Below are 17,783 nucleotides of genomic sequence, written 5' to 3' on the forward strand. Positions count from 1 at the left end.
AATTCTGAGAACCACAGCTGATATTAAGGTGATATAAATAAGGTATGTGTAGCAAGTTGCAGTTTGCATATTGACAGGCTGTATAAAGTGTGTTATATGGAAAAAAAACATTGCTGTAGTAATGTTGCATCTCTTCTCACACAAGTATTGTAAGGAGCAGATGCAGTGCATTCTAAATTTTCAACATAGATCATAATTACCAGGATGTGTGATTCATGTTAGAAAAACTGTTTCACTTGTGATGTGCATCTTTTCTCTCAACTTGTAACAACCATAAATAATCTCTTATTTTGGTGCTTAAGAATGCATGCAGTATGACATAATTTAGTTATGTTGTAACTGGTCTGTGAATTGGATGATGCCACAAAACTGTTGTTGTGAATGTTAGAGCTTAATATCACTTTACACGGTGTTTGACCTTCTGCATCTCATTAAATACCCTTCACTTGCTGTAGGAACTGAACAATAGGTTAGAGATTATTAATTAGGTCATGGGATGCTATAGATAGAGTAATGTTGCAAGTTTTCTAAAAAAAAAATAAAAAAAATATTACTAGACATGGCATAGACCTTACTGGAACTTACATCTGTGTCACTGAGCAGCTATTTATGTACTTATGATGAGGGCTGCAGTAACCGTCATACCTCTTAAATTTTCACAGAATGTCCAGATTTTTGCCTAATATTTTTATTCTGTTCCTCATAAAATTTATGGCCCTCTATTAAATAACTGAGGACTGAAGTCACTAAATAATAACATGCATTAGAGTTTCAGGCTTCTTCTCTGTAAAAAAATGCATGCTAAGCAAATCCTTTTATTTTAACAACTTTCTAAGTTTATAAGAGCAATATTTAAAATCGGTCCCTATTTTTGGGCCTTTGTCCCCTCCATTATTTTAGGCTTTGTCCAGATTTCATGATGCTCCAAGAGTTTGAGTGGCATGGTAACTGTCAGTACTAGGTACTACAATTAAGTTGCTTTGTGATTTCTGCATATTGGACGTGTAATACTTGTTAATGGAAAACTTCCCAATGGCATTAATCTACTTCACCTCTGTAGGTACTGTAAGGTGTAATATAGTGCAGTTAAGTATGGGAATACCAGAAGTAAAGGGATCATGTAGTTGTAGTACAGAATGTGTGTAGCCAGAATGTGTTACTGCATGTTGGTGAACAAAAGGAAAGGTAGTGCGTTTTGTGTGCTTTGTTGATGTTTACTGTAGGATGGCAGAATGATTGCTCAGTTTTTAAACAGGAATTTAGGCTGTATTTGAACTACAAATTTTAGTTGTCAAGATAGCTGAGTTTTTTAAGGCTAGAGTGTCCTTCAACATCCTTAGTTTGACTTGTGGCCTTGGAACCAGAGGTCAGTGGGTGGGTGTATAGCTAAGGATAAGCCTGCCTTCATAGTGTAAGGAGTAGAAGAACATTGTGTTTTAGGACATTGCATACTGACCTGTGGATTGTGTAGAGTGGATATTTGTGATGTTTCCAGTTTTATGAACATGTAGAAGGCCAAGCAGCATAGCATCATTTTCATCCTTGTAAGCAAGGCAGAGATCTTAGGTGGGGGCAAGGCCTACTTAAAGGTCTGATATGTAAATCTGATTTCTGAGGTACCACCTTGAGGCAGGGGGAACCCCTTTTCAAATGGCACTTCATTAACATTATTGGGGTCCTTCAGATCATGCTGCACAGAAAGCAAGGAATTCCTGGACCTTCCCTGATCATTCTTGCAGACCCCTGTTCTTCCACACCTCAGCGATACCGAGGTGTTGACAAGAATAGACACATAACTTCTCTTTGTACCACTTGTCTTCCCTTTGTTTTATTAGCTTAGTAACCCTAATTAGAACCTTCTTCTCTGTACTGACACCAGACTTTTGTACATTACTCCTGCTGAGACCTGTCTGTGGCTGTTCACATCCTGTAAAAACACATAGGTATTTCACTGTTGCATGTCTGTGCTTTGTGTATGTGTATTATTGCATATCTCTTGTAATAATAACACAGGTGGGTTTTACTGTACACTGCTGACATGTACTGTACTGTGTGTGTGTGTGTTGGGGGGGGGGGGTGCATGCAATTCCACTAAGTAGCTGCCATGTTCCTACTGGTAAGGCAAAACCAAGTGCTGTTGTACACGTGTGTTGTTAGTGGCCTTAAAGATTAGTGCTTTGCATATGCCTATTTTGTGCATCTCTGGCAGAGTGATTTATTGTGACATGATATTGCAGATTCTGTTGTGGACACTAAACTGGGTTGTTGTTTACATTTACTAGACCTGTGTATTTGTGATACTATGTCCTACAAAACATGGTGTTTTCTGTTCGTTCGCAGTGGTGAAAATAATTCCTGAAGGGATGATGATAAAACTGACCGTTGTAGTGTACACTGGTGGGGCCTGTGAAGTTATTAGTTCTGTATATCTGTCCTGTATGTACCTCTCTATGTTTTGTCCACATACTCAGCTTGTGTTCTGTGAAATAGGCAGCACTGTATAATCCATATGCTCTGTCTCCAGTCTGAGTCATGGGATCATAGCCACCTATATGGTTGGAGTCCAAAGGTAGCCTCTTTTGGCACAATGGCTCCATATGTCAGCTGGACATAGTTGTGCGATGGATCCCCCAGGTATATATATGTTGCAGATTATGGTATATATCTTACCATTTACATGTGGAATGTGTTGTGAGGGTGTGTCAGGGCTAACACAGCAGTGCCCCAGTACTGCTGCACACAACGTGGAGAGCCTTGGGCATTCATACCGTATCCCATGTAGATGTCTAACAAGGTCTTTTTCCCCAGAATGTGGGGGGCCATTACTACCTTCTCTGTCAGGATAATGAACAACTCTGGCTAACCTTTTCAGCCATGTCTACCATATTTGCTTCACACAGGCTGTGCAGTATTGCTTTCTCCACTTGGAAATTCCCTAGGATCATCTGTTCAGTTATTGATCCAGTGGTGCTGTGCTCCTTGCTCTGTCTGTTAGCTTGGCCTTACATAATGTTCTATGTCACATGATAATGACCAAATGTGCTTCTTCCTATTACCCAGGCACAGCAAGCACAGATCATCTGTTTCGTCCAAGCTGACCCATTGCAAATGCATGTCAAAGTAAACTTTATTGTCATTTAGAGCTGCACACGTGTAGCCTAAATGAAATTTTGTGCATCAGCTCAATTCTTGTGATTACAAAGGAAAGTGAAACAACACATACGAGTACAGGAGTAAATGTAATTAACAAATACAATACTACCCCCAATACACACAAGAAAGAGTAAAGACATTTACCAACACTTATATATGAAAAGAATACCCTCCCCATTTTTAGATTACCGTATTTAAAGTAAAACAAAACACACTACAGATTGAAATGCGTAAGTTATTTGTCTAATATTGCACTTGAGTGAGTTAAATAATACTGACTATGGATATAATAAATAAATATTGCACTTACTCGGAATATATGTAAGTATATATTGCGTAATTAAATTAAAAAAAATACTTTTATTAGGTGTCCAGACCCCTGGGACTAGTGCCCGAGTTTAGAAGTCTAATCACTGTAGGGTAGAAACTGTTACTGACCCTTGTAGTCCTGCAGCAGATGCTGTGATATCTCCTGCCCGATGCCAGTTGTTTAAACAGTCCATGCACAGGATGCATGTTGAACTGTATTATTTTGGTGGCCTTTCAGATGCTTCTTGCAGAATAAAGATGTATTGATGGAAGACTGGAACCTGTTACCTTCTCTGCAACCCTCACCACTCTCTGTAGTGCCTTCCGTTCTGTAACTGTGCAGCTTCCAAACCACACTGTGAAGTTGCAAGTGAGGATGCTCTCTACTGCACTTCTGTAGAAGGTGAAGAGAATATGAGGAGGAAGATTAGCTTTTTTCAGCCTTCTTAAAAAGTGGAGGTATTGGTGCGCTTTCTTGACCAGTTGGCTGGTATTTCCCAACCACGAGAGATCCTCTGATATGTGTACACCCAGGAATTTCATACTCTTAACCCTCTCCACACTCTCACCATTAATCCTGAGCACTGGGTGGTTTGTTCTCCTTTTCCTGAAGTCTATGATAATCTCTTTGGTCTTGCTTACATTCAGGTTAAGGTTGTTCCCCTCGCACCAGCTGATCAGAAATGCCACCTCCTGTCTGTACACCCTTTCATTCTCCTTTGTGATGAGCCCCATGACTATGGTTCCATCAGCAAACATGATGATATGGTTGGACTCGTGCTTAGCATAGCAGTCATGGGTCAGGATGATGAATAACAGTGAGCTGAGAGCACATCTATGTGGAACCCCAGTGTTAATCGTGATACACTTTGTGTTCTTAGCTGAACACACCCTCTACGGTCACTTAATCAGGACGTCCAGGATCCAGTTACAGAGATGTTTAGTGATTCCTAAATTTGCCAGTTTTTGTTTCAGCTGCATTGGTGCCACCGGATTAAATGCAGAGCTGAAGTCTGTGAACAGCATCCTCACATCGTTGTCTTTGCCCTCTAAATGCTCACGGGAGATGTGTAGTGGTACTTATATGGCATCAGCCATGGATCGGTTTGCTCTGTACACAAACTGCAGAGGGTCAAAGTCAGGAGGAGGGCATGACAAAACAAGCTGTTTGATCAGCTGCACAAAACATTTCATAAGTGGATTCTAGAGTGACTGGTCTGTAGTGATTTGGGCTGGAGGAAGTGATTTTCTTTATTTGATCAGCACAGCCTTTTAACACTTTGCCCAGTATGTTATCTGGACCAGCAGCCTTCCTGAGGTTCACTCTCCTTAGCTGTCTTCTTACCTCTTCTGTGCTGAAGCTGAGTACTGCATCCTTCTCATCAGTTGGTAGCTTTAGTGCCAGCCTGCTGTTTCCTTCCTCAAATCTACCAAAGATGATGTTCAAACTGTCCAGGAATTTGATGATGTCCAAAAACTGTGTTGACCTGATTTTGCAGTCAGTCATCTCCTGTATGCATTGCCATAGTCTCTTTGCATCCTTCATGTCTTCAAAGGGGCTCTGTACCTTTCTGCCATACTCCATCTTAGCCTCCTTTATATCCCTCCTCAGATTACCTCTTGCTGCACTTGGGGGCTGCTTTGTCTTTAGCCCTGTAAGCTGCATGTCTCTCCTTCTGTAATTCTGGTTTAGTTTTTTTTTTTTTTTCACATACATAAAGTGCTTTGCACTCTTTTATGGCTAGATATCTTCAGTTCATTCCCAAAGTCATATTTACATATCACTTTGCATGTGAAAATATTTTATTTATATAGATTTGGCATCACTTGTGTGCCTTGCAAAAATAACTTACTTTGAAAGCATGCTAGTTTTATGAATTGCAGGTTTATTGCATGGATGTTAAATGTGACTCAGTAACCTTATGCTGTGTATTTTTTAATGCACCATTTTGTGCCAAAATGTCACTTTTCTTGTTCCTAATATGCTTCACTTTGTATGACTTGCTTGACAATTTATGTCTTAGTCCTAGCTTATCCATTTGATTTGGCAGTCATTTTTTTCCAGTAGAAATGCAACTGTGCAAGACTTCCATTCAGCCTAGTATGTGGTTGAGTTATACTTGCTAGATTGCCTCATGGTTTGCTGCAGGTGAACTTCAGTAGCATTAGCAACCGGTTTGTAAATAAAATGTGTTGAGTTCTAGTAAGACCCTGTTCCGTGTCATTTGGCACACCCAAGAGGCAGGTCTCCCCCACCCGGTTACCAACAGTAGTTCTCAGTGACTTTTTCCAGTATACACGTCATCATTGTGTAAATGTTGATAAAGCTCAAACCTCATATTTTGGGTAGAAGCAAGGCTAATCAAAGTAAGGTGTGTTTTGACCCTGACACTTTAATATAGGCTCCTTCTCTGCTGTGTGAATCTTGCCTGCAGTACCAGTATAGTCCAGACCACTTTAAACAAGAATGGCAGATTTGTAAACCTTGTCAAGTTGCAGGATGAACCACTGTGCTACCCTTTGGAAAACTCACTGGCTCCCTTTCCCCAAATACTTTGGACTTCTGTTATTCTCCCTATCCTACAAGGTGCCACCCCTCCCTCACTGCCTCTTAAATGAATTCTTGTTGCCACAGTACTCTGAGATCCTAGAACTTTGGAGCCATGATACTTGTCAGCCACTGGGAACAGAATGCTCTGCATATTTGGACCTGTACTCTAGCGTACACCAATGTCTTCTGGCTTAAGCTTTGTTTTGAATTACAAGGCTTTCAATTCCAGATGTGCAAGGCATGGTGCAATGTCTGAACCATGGTTTGGTGGGGATTTGCATTAACTCCTAAGAATCAGATCCTTTTAACTATTTTAACGTATTTGGGTTAGAGCCCAAAGGTCTAGACCTAGATGTATTTGTTTAAGCTGTTGTAAATCAGAACTTAATTTATCTATTTGTTGCATAACTCGTGTTTAAATTAGCCTTGTATATATGACATTGTTTCCTTTTGCTTAATTCTTGATGTTATCTAAGTCTATTATTTGATATTCCTGTTTTGTAACTTTGTTCTGATTGTCGCTTATCTTGTATTACTCTGCTCTTGTGTAGTTTTGTTGGCAGAGTTTGTGTTGCGTTGTAATGCTATGCTTTGCCTCATTTACTTATATTCTGTCTTACCTCTGGACTGGGTGTTTTTTGGAAAGGTCTTAGCAGTTACTATGCCAACTCATGACGTAAACAGTTTGGTGTAGGCACTTACTGACACAACAAAAACTGACCATTTTTCGTGAAATCATATTGAAGGAAAGTTGGAGAACCTTAGTGCCCAATCAAGAAGAGTGGCAACACAAAGCAAGGAGAACTTTGAGTTAAAAATAAACAACTGAGAGTCCAGAATCGGGCCCTTCTCTAAGAGCCCTTGATCCCACTGGGTGATGAGCAGAAAGACAGTAAACATAACCTACTGAATGTTCTTGGTGAGATACTCCTTGATTAACTTAATTAGCTCCTGGATGTGTACGTGGAAAAAGGTACATGATAGCAAGTCTTGGCTTACATTGCTGAAGGTTGTAGGAAAGACCACAGGCAATATAGCTGCTAAGTGGCTTTTACAAAAGACAGTCTGGATTGTTTAATGAAATTAGAGGCAGATAATGGAAGTGCTGTTGCATTTATTTAAGACTTGTTATTCACATAGGGTCTTTTGTTGTTGGAAAGGAAATACAGGTAAATTGATCTGGTACAACCCATGTAAGTGCACTGTACTACAAATTGCCCCCAGACTAGTGCAGTGAGCTGTTGCAGTTAGCTAGTTTCTATGCATGCCAAGTTCTGGTAACCGTTTCAACACTATCTGTTGCTTTATTTAGCCATGTACTGATTCTGTCTGTACTTCTCCAGTTTATTACACAAATATTTTTAAAAAGTGAAATGTTCGATTTTTGAAATTATTTCAGTATCATTTTGCTCACATTTCCAATTTTTCTTGCAATCTTTTTTTAAACAGGGTCAGAAAGGAAATCCAAAAGGCCGGCAGAATGAGCGGATAGTTATTCAGTATCACTATACCCAGTGGCCTGACATGGGTGTTCCTGAGTATGCTTTGCCTGTATTAACATTTGTTCGAAAATCTTCAGCTGCTACATTACCAGATATGGGACCCGTAGTTGTACACTGCAGGTGAGAACTTTTGTTACAAAGCCCTGTCAGAGAGTCAGCATGTGACTTTTATTTAAGGTATTCTGAGATATTATGAACTTTGCTTAGTTGAAAGTATATTAACTGTCTGTTGCATACACTGACAAATAAAACATTATTTAGACTTTGTAAAGAATGTAAAATAACATGTTTTTCTAATAAATGAATGTGCACTAAAGCAAAACAGTAATTTTGGGAAGGCAGTCAACAGCACTCTTCATGTACTGAAATCTACTTAAAAAAAGCAGTAACATATTTTCCATTATCTGTGGTACTTTAGTACTGATAAGTTGTCATATAAATGCTGGAAACTGTGGTGTGTCTTTATTTATCTGTCAGATATTTAATTACATTAACTTGAGGGCTTGTCTTTTTCTCTGGTTTACAGATGTGTATTTATAGCCAGTAGGAGTTTTAATGTACACCTGCAGTTTCCTTTCCTCACTGCTCAGGATTGACGTTTTTCTTTCCTCTCTGTCATTCCTGTTACTTAAAAACTTAAGTTTCTTATCTGATCCTTCACAAAATTACCTGGGGCTCCTTCCGTACTTTAGGATTGTACCCCCAGGGATTCATGAAGCATTTTCGATACTAATCTTACTGTTGTCAGAGGTAAAGGTTTCCCTGCATGACTTGCAAAGCCTTTTCATCTCTGTTGGCAAATCTAGACCCTCCACATAACAGACTGTAATGCTGACATTCATTCACAAAGCTGTTATTGTTTAGTACCATGTTTGTATCGTAAAGCTCCAAGTAAAATGGCATTCATTATGTGTGCATGTCCAGAAAAATACTGCTTAGGTTTTCATTCCCTACAGCGTGTTCTGATGGAACCAGAAGACGGAAGCAAGTATCGCCCATACCATATTTGTAATACTGTAGTTAACGAAGATTGGGTATGCAGGGTACTTAGTCTAAAATCACTTCATATTTTGGTGTTCAAGGCACCAGAAGTTGTTCCTACATGAACTGGATTTTCTGTGGGCTGTTATTAGGAGTGCACATAATTAGCCAGCCATCTCTTCACCATTGTCATTGCCACTTGTCACAAACTGGCTGCGTGGTCATGCCTCATGGTAGATATATATGACAGTTGGTTCAGCAGCAATGGATTGAAATATTTTTGACCATTGTGGAATTTATTTACAAAATGTCAGTAGTCTTCAATCAAGTGCCTAGCAGAGCCAAGAAAAGATGGAAAATAAATTAAACTGTATCTGGTTGTACTGCTTTACTCTCTTCCATACCTTTAAGGAAAATGGGGAGATCTGCGATTCAGAGTTACCCCTACTAATGCCGCAAGTTTCAAGGCTGGGGCAGTGCTGGGAGGTTGGCCTACATATGTTTTGTAGTATAATTTTAACTTTTATCATGCTTGACCCAAGTATTTCATAGAAGTGTGTATTTGCCCTACATCTGTTGTTCATTTTTTCCAAAGTATAATATTTCTGCTTTCAGGAACTGCAGCACTGCAGTCTGACTGTATGCCTTAGAAAGGACATAGCACTGATTGTGGTCCACTCCACTTGGGTTTGATTAGCATGCCCAATCTCTGAGGGGTTGTCCAAAGGGGCGACAGGATACAAAGTTGTTACATTTTTGCCAGATCACCTATTCTGTGAGAGAGAGCGAGTCAGGAGAGTTGGGGTTTAGAGCCACTGATGACTAGTAATGGATAGAGACCAATGTTGCTAGTCCAGGGACGTGTGTATATGTATTGCATATTGGGGTACAGGAGCAATTACAAAGCAGCCCTCTGCAGCTGTCAGGGTGGTGCAGTAGACTAATGTTGTCATCTCCACTGTGCATCCTTCCTCCTACTGGTTGCAGAAGGGATTTTTATGTTTCCAAATGACCTCAGAAGAGACAAGCTGAACAAGTGACTTAGAAAGGGAAATGGACTACAGAGGAGAGACATGGATGATTGTAGACAGCTGTGATAGGAAACAAAAACTTAAAAAAAATGCACTGTAATATGTGCAGTGGCATTCCACTGTTCACTGCAGTGAGTGTTTAGCTCCATGATTTGCATTTTCAGGTTTTTCTCTGTAATAAAGTGTTACTGTGTTTTGAAACAGTTTTTAAACTGAAACATTGCATTGATTTCATGAAGTGTTAGACCCTCAGGTAGAGAAAAACATGCATCATTTATGTTCACTGTAGTCATGTAAATTATGCGGTACCTAAATGTTAATGTCGTAACTTTTTTTTTGTGCAGCGCTGGCGTTGGCAGAACTGGCACGTATATTGTTATAGACAGTATGCTGCAACAAATTAAAGACAAAAGCACAGTTAATGTCCTGGGCTTTCTGAAACATATCAGGACACAGCGCAACTACCTCGTACAGACTGAGGTAAGCCTTGTACATTCAGCTTGCATCAAATTTATTATTTTTTTTTTTTTACCAACAGTATATGGTTTGTGTAACAGTACTGAGATATTTTCATTCCTAGTAACTTTGAAATGAAAATTTATGACACTGTGTGCAAAATGGCTAACTTTTCACTTCTTTGAGATTTTGAAATTCCACCAGATGTTTCTCCTAGAATTTCTCTAGAATGGCTTCTCCTTCTTTATTCCTATTGCTCCACCCATATGGACCCAGGCAGTCCTCATATCCTGTTCTGTCTGTCCCGATATGTGCATTTAAGCTTGAGCATAACGTTACTAATGGAAGACCATATTCAATTTGTGGAATTAATACATTCCTTGCTATAGCTTGGTTGGAGGCTGGTGTAATAAATGAGATATGTTATGGCAGAATTTTAGCTGTGAGTGTACTTTGTTTGCTGTGAGAGTACTCTGTGTATAGTATTGTCTGTGTGTTTACAGAAGGATATTGAAGGGTCAAGGGTCAGGCCAAGCTGTCTTTGTTCAGTCACAGTTGGAAGGTTGCTTCTTTTATGAGTCTGTAACAACAATGTTGGTGTTCTTGGAAATAGTTTAAGGTGTTTAAAAGATCCTGATGCTAAATTTTAAAGATGTTGGTAAGCAACGTGCTTTGGGTCCAGTTACAAATTTTGCCAAAGCTGTAGCTTGTAGTTTCAGCTGGAGCTGTGGAAGTTTATTGCTAGTTCCGAGTTCAAGGAAGTCATCAGTCTACATTAAAATATTCAGATTAGGAAGGTAATGTGTAAGATCATCGATGAATAGTGAGACAAGTAATGGGCACTGAACTGAACCTTGAGATACTCGCATCTTGAAGGAACCCTGGTTTGAGAAAATATTCTCTGAGTAGACTTGGAGTGATCTGTCTTGAAAGTGACTTTGCAACCATAATATTGTTTGGTTTCCAAAGTTGTGCCTGGATATCTTATGAAGGAGTAGGTTATAGGTGACTGTTCTGAGTATGCTGTTCATGTCTATAAATAGTCTACCTGATAATCTAGATTCAACCATATTGAAGATTTGGTTATTGGCTGTGTATATGGCAGTCATAGTACTAAAGTAGTTGTAAAAGCCAGGTTGGGTTTTCCCTAGAAGACCATATTTGTTACTGTAGTTTAGGACATGGTTCCAGATCTGTTTTTTGATTTTTTTTTTTTGTAATTGGAAAAAGGTTGGCTACTGGTCTAAAATCTTTCCACTCCTTGGTGTTGGGTTTCTTCTGAAGAAGGATTGTGACAGCTTGCTTAAACTGGGTAGGGAATAACCCTGAAGTAACTGACAAGTTATTTGTGTGTGAAGGGCAGTTTTTCAACATGAGCAGCTATCAGTTTAGGAAAGGCAGGATGCAGCTCAGAGAAGGAGCTGCCACTTTTCTAACTGAAGTTCAATAGGACTTTCTTAACTAATTTTTCAGAATTTGCCTAAAGTAGGATGTTGGGGTGTAAACTCCTGGTGTATTAAGATAGGAAGACGATGATGGAGACGACTGGGTTTGGTAAGGAGGAACTTGTTTGTTATGTCCTTTTAAGGTTTCTGTTAGGAGGTTCCTATAGTTAATGAAATTGTGGTTTTCTTTATCTATATGAAGGGAAGCTCTGGGTATTCTACAGTACCTTTATTTCTTTCCAGAAGTATTTTGCATTGCTGGCCCATACTACCTGCCTATTTCCTATGAAAGTCATCTTTGCAGAGTTAGTTGCTTTCGTGGCTCGTTTCTTTCGCTTTGGGTAATTCTGGTGTAGCTGAGAATTGGATTCCTGTCATTTCCAGGTTTCCCATATTTTATCCCTAGTTTGCCAGTAGCTTTTTTTATCTGAGGGGTGGGCATTTTTGCCCTCTCAGTCTCCCTTTTGACTGAAGGGAAGACTGAATAGTGCAGGGCTGAAGGTTTCTCAAGAAAGCAATTTAAGCAAGTTAAGTTGAAATCAATGAGGCTGAATGTGGGGGACCGGTCTGCAGTGTTTGTGGATAACAAGGATAGCTTTTTTAATTCTTAAATAAGACTGTAAGTATGGGGGGTATTTTTTTGGTCTTCAAGGACCATGTTGAGGTTATTGGTCAGTGGCTGCTTAGAGTATTGGGAAGGGTGGCTATGTTAAGGTATCTGTGCCTTGTTGGAGATTACAATAGTTCCTGTTCTTGTACTAGGTTTATTTTGCCGTTTTCACTAACTGTTCTAAGTTGTGGAGACTAAGCATTTTATTTAGAGGCTGTGGTGACACTGATGCTGAAGTCTGCAAGTGTAATAGTGTTTCAGAGGAAGGTGGCTGAGATGTATCCTATGCAGACGGTGTAGCTGCCCAATTTTAGTTCTGTTAGGATTTAGTTTTGAGTGCTGTTGCTGCTACTTTCTACAGTCCTGTTGTTAAATACATTTTTTTTAATTTAAGAGAGCAAGACCTCCACATTACCTGCCACCTGACCTATTGTTAAAGTAAATGGAGTAGTGGGACAGAATATACTTGGGGGTAAAAATTGTCTTTCAGCAATGTTTCAGTTAATTGTAAAATGTGATTTTTTTTCTGAGTAAAGCAATGCTTCCTGTCTGGGCCATTTTTTTTTATTGATGCTCCCAGTGTTACAGCATGCTATTTTAAGACTTTTGAAGTTCAACGCACTAGAGTTCAGTGGAGTAGCAATGGTATCCTGTCAGTTTGGTCCAGTTAACTCTGAGCTTCAGTTTGGCTGCAAGTTAAAGCTACTTGGACAATGCGTAAGGTTAAGGTTAAATGTTGCCAGCTTGAAGTTGTCAAAGCAGGAGGTTTTGATGTTTTTTGAGGGCAGTGAGATGTGTGGTCTGTTATCATGAGGCAGAGCTGTATAATGAATTGTTTTGTTAGTCTTGGATAGATTTTTGGTATAAATTTGCAAGGGGAAGCTGAGGGCTAAGTGGGTTAGACATGTCATGAAACTGGTCTGATTGTTTTCTTTAGGAAGGTTATTGGAAAATAAAAGGCAAAGGTTATGGCCAAGTAAGAAGAGGAAAGATGATAAAATATTAAGATTCTAGAGGATGTTTTCCCAAGAGCCCAGATAAGAATAGTATGAGCTTCATTTTGCAGCCTTGGCTTTGATTCCTCATTGTTGCCATTTAGAATTGGTGTAACACTTAGCAACAACTTAATCAGTTCTGCTGAACTGCAAGAAGAAAAGCTGTCTGGTTAGCTGGCATGGTTAACAACAAATGGAACACATTATGAGTTTTCATTGTAAAGTTGTGATGTACTGCCTATGGAATTACACATTGTCCCAGTACATGTAGGTCATGCCGATTCTTTGCTTTGCCAGTGTTCTATAGATGTAGACAGCTCATACTTGTAGGCTGACCTTCAGGGATTCTCACAAGCTTTTCTGTAGATTACTTTGCTGGTGTCTGGTGTTTGAATAATGTCCCTGATATCAGAGACCGAGCTTTTGGTCGGGCATGTAACAATTGATGTGCTTTCTCTTCTGTGTAATTTATTCTGAAGTATACTTCTCCCTGACAGAAGCATTAGGACTTTGCAGTTCCTAAGACACATACATCCATGCAGTCCTGCTAGAATGTGCCCCCCTTTAGGTACACTTGTAGGGTTTCAGCACTTCAGACATGAGTGATGGTACTGTTGTCATGCCAGTAGCCACTATTAAACCAGCATTTGGTAGCAGTAGGGACAGTAACAGTGTCATGGCAGGGGAAAGGAGAGGGTGAGGATTTGGGATATCTTGTTGGTAGGCTCAAGCCTGAGGAGAAAAAGACAACAATGTAAAAATGCAGACATATTGGCTATAATTTAGAACACTGAATCATGCGATAGTCCAGGTCCAAAGTAGTAAATGTCTGATAAATCGTACAGAGGGGTCTGCCGCTGAGTAACCACTTGGTGTTTATTTTTTTTCAACCCTGTTGTCTTGCATTACTTTTTTGTTTTTATGTAGAAAAGGTAGGTAGACAGACACATAGGTAGATAAATCAGTAGGCACTAGGCAGACAGATTAGAATTGACAGACTAATTTTATATGTAAGGATGGGGATCTGCTAGTGCCCCAGTTAGCACCCTTGCACCTAGTATTCTTACTTTAAAAGATGTAGAGTTTAGGGTTTGTTAGTGGTTCCAGCCCTCTTAGAGGTGGAATAAACATGACTTCTGTTACATTGACTAAAGGTTATACTTTTGCCAGGAAACAACCTCCCGTCCATTTGGAGCTGTCAGACGGATGCAGTAACTGTTAAAGGATATGATCTACCAGCCTCTGGAAAGTCACTAGGGTATTTTTCATTCCAAAGGGCATCTTTGTGAACTCCTACAAGCCAAAAGGAGTCAAAAAGGCTGACTTCTCTCTAGCACTGGGAATCAAGGGCACCTGCTAGTAACCCTTGGTAAGATCAATGGTGGTAAGATACTTAGCCCCACCCAGCTGCTCTAGGGCTTCATCTGTCCTAGGCATGAAGTAAGCATCTGACTCTTTGTGACTATTTAATTTCCTGTAGTCCACACAGAACCTGGTGCTGCCATCCTTCTTTGGCACCAAGAATACTGGGGAGGCCCGGGGACTGTTGGACTCCTGAATTACCCCTAATTCCAACATCTTCTGTATCTCCTCCCTCAGAATCTGTTTGACTGTCTCAGGCACCCTATAACGGGACCTGCTTAATAGGCTTTTGGGGGTCCTGTATCCACCTGGTGCTGCACCAGGTGGGTGCACCCTAGTTTCACAGTGAACATGTCCCCAAACTCCTGTAACACTGCTCAGATTTCTCGTACCTAGGTAGGAGATAGATGTTGGGACATTGCTACCCCTTCCACTGAGGTGTCAGTCCGAGCTTCACTGAGGTGATCAGTCACCAGATCTCCCTCAGACTCATCCTGCAGTCCACTGCAAATACTCAGCAAAAGGGCCTCCCTGTCATGGTAAGGTTTTATCATATTAACATGATACAATTTGTGCTCCTGCCTAGCAGTTCTACCATGTAGTTAACATCACTTACCTTTCTTACCATCTTGTAAGATCCATCCCAAGCTGCCTGCAGCTTGTTGTGTCTGACAGGAATGAGAACCATTACCTGCTGCCCTACAGCATACTCTCTAGCTCAAGCATTCCTGTCATACCAGAGTTTTTTCTGTTGTTGGACTTCTGCCAGGTTCTCCTGGGCCAAGCCCATGAGTTTCCTGAGCTTTGTCCTGAGGTTTAGGACATATGCCATATCAGACTCCGTGTGAGATTCACACTCAACTTCCCACTGATCTCGAATTAAATCTAGAGGTCCTCTCACCCTATGTCCATACAACAACTCAAAGGGTGAAAAAAACCCATGGATTCCTAGCAAACAACAAATGGGGCAAATATTTCTCCCACTCTCTCTTAAACTGGACTGCAAATGCCCTAACATGGACTTGAGTGTAGAGTTTAACCTCTCAACCAGACCATTAGTCTGGGGATGGTGGGGGTTGTTTTTAGGTGCTTCACCCCACAGTACTTCCACAGACAAGCCAGCAGGTCTGACATGAAATTGGCATCTCTGTCAGTCAGTATTTATTTTGGGAAACCTACCCTGCTGAAAATCACTAACAGAGCATTTGCTATCTTTTCCGCCTCAGTGGAGGACAAAGCCACTGCCTCACAGTATGTTGTAGCATTGCCTACTAGTACCAGGATATATTTTTTCCCTGTGAAACTTGGAGTACTCAGAGGCCCCACAATATCCATAGTTACCCCCTGAAATGGCTCCTCAATCACAGGCAAAGGCATCAAAGGAGCTATCACCTTGTCTCCTGCCTTGCCTACCTTTCGGCACTGCTCACAGTTTCTGCAGTACCCTGTTACATCTCTGGAAATTCCAGACCAATAAAAGTTCTGCATAATGTCTGTACGTTTTATGCCCATATGACCGGCAAAGGGAATATCATGGGCTATGGCTAGAAGTGATGTATTCTCTCACCTTCTAGCCCTCCCTCAGGGGTCCACTCTCTATACAATAATCCTTTGTCCCAGTATACAGATATCCCCCTTCCCTTGAGAATTATGTGCCTCACTAGCTACCTGCCTCAGGCCTTGCAATGTAGTGTCTGAGAGCTGAGACTGTCTCAACTCTCTCTTTGTAACCCTTCCCAGCTCCCCTTCCACAGGAAGTCTGGCATCCTCTGACAGCGGTGTCAGCCTGGGTGCTACTACTCACCTTTACCTTTGCAGTCGCTCTGTGCAAGGGAACCTCAGTACCCAGAAGCAGCTGTGGCTCAAACTCAGTCTCACTGCTGGAGTGTAGCTCCCTCCCTGAAGTAACCACCTCACCAGTCCTGGCTGCAAGTGTGCAGTCTGTCTGGGTCTTCCTCAGGCTACCAGACCCACATGCTTGTCTCCAAGCCTGACTGCTTGTAAATGGATGAGCACACAATACTGCATTATAAAAATCCTTTCCTATGAGGACAGTCTGCAGGATGGTAGTTCCGTACCCCTGTTGTCTCAAGACAACCTACTGTTGGCATTTTGTCTTTCCCACTTACCGGCTCTCCCAACCTTTGTTCCTCACTTTGCCTTTGTGAACACCTATGTGCCACATGACCCCACTGGTTGCATTCAAAACATTTAACCCTAGGTCCTGGACGTGTACCTGGACTAGTGGGTTCCCTGCTACTGGCAGATTCTGTTGGGGCTGTCTGAGCTGCCCACCATGGGTTCCCTTAGACCCATGAGCAGCACTAGGTGTCCCTTTCCTGTGCAGGGATGCCCTACTTGCTAGGTATAGGTCTCCCTTCTTCCCCAACTCATCTGAAGTCGCACATCGTCTATCAGCTAACCAGATCCTCATGTCCTCAGGCAAAGTGCTAAGAGTTTGTTCCCTCACCAAAAGGTCTGCCAGCCCTTCAGAAGTGGTGACCTGATATCCACTCACCCACCTATGAAAATAAGTGATCACTTCAGCAACATGTTCAAACACACTTTCATCTGCCTTGTGTTTATGCTCACAAAATCTTTTCCTATAAGCTTCAGGTGTTAGCTTAAAAGAATTCTAGCAAACAATTCTTTACAACATTATAGTTTAAAAAATCATGACCAGACAGTTTGGAAAGGAAATTTACAGCTATTCCATGGAGTAAGGTGGTCAGGAACCATACCCAGAGCCTTTGGTCAACATCATACTGTTTATACCCTCGCAAACATATGAATTAATCTATCAAAATTATCCCCCTCTGTAAACTGTGGAAGAAATTTACTGACCTTTTGTGCTTCTGGAGTCTGGTTACTCCCTTCCCCATTACCTCCATGACTCTGGCGAAGAGTCAGCATCTCCTGTTCATGTTGCCTCTGCCTCTCCTTCTCCTCAACTTCTATTTCCAAATGCCTGGCCTGGCCTCTAACTCAAGTGTCTTTATCTCCAGATGGATTTTTAATTCCTCTGTAGGGAGGTTTAGCTGTACATTCTCTGAGTGTTCTACATCTCCACGGCCAGTCTAATTGTCGTCCTGTTTGCTATTCTCTGATGCAGCTGTGGCCAAAGCTGCAATCATGTCTGCCGTAGTCAGGTTTCCATGCACCAGTCCTTTAGCCTGGCACATCTCAGCCAACTGTCTCCTAGTCAGCTTGCCATATTCCTCTGCTGACATGCTTGCCTGCTCTCCCTGACTAACTAAGGTAACAAAAGAAATAAAACAGTTGTGATCTGAACTCTGAATGTTCACTGCGTGGCTGATTTAGAGTACAAAAACACCTTCAGTGATCACTGTATGCAAGCTACAGGAATTCACTATCCACACCACAACAA

The 17,783-nt window shown here is 41.0% G+C and overlaps 1 protein-coding gene across 1 annotated transcript in view; it reads left to right on the forward strand.

Moving 5' to 3' along the window:
* The window catches only part of PTPRG (protein tyrosine phosphatase receptor type G), a 3,415,981-nt gene that overhangs the window by 3,258,741 nt on the left and 139,457 nt on the right, over window positions 1-17,783 (forward strand). The window contains exons 22-23 of the mRNA XM_044077514.1: window positions 7,463-7,635; window positions 9,872-10,007. Of these exons, the coding sequence (XP_043933449.1) occupies window positions 7,463-7,635; window positions 9,872-10,007 (309 nt within the window). The remainder of the gene's footprint in view (window positions 1-7,462; window positions 7,636-9,871; window positions 10,008-17,783) is intronic.

The sequence above is a fragment of the Protopterus annectens genome, chromosome 7.part0 (assembly GCF_019279795.1).
Source record: "Protopterus annectens isolate FY-2018-M chromosome 7.part0, PAN1.0, whole genome shotgun sequence".
NCBI lineage: Eukaryota > Metazoa > Chordata > Ceratodontiformes > Protopteridae > Protopterus > Protopterus annectens.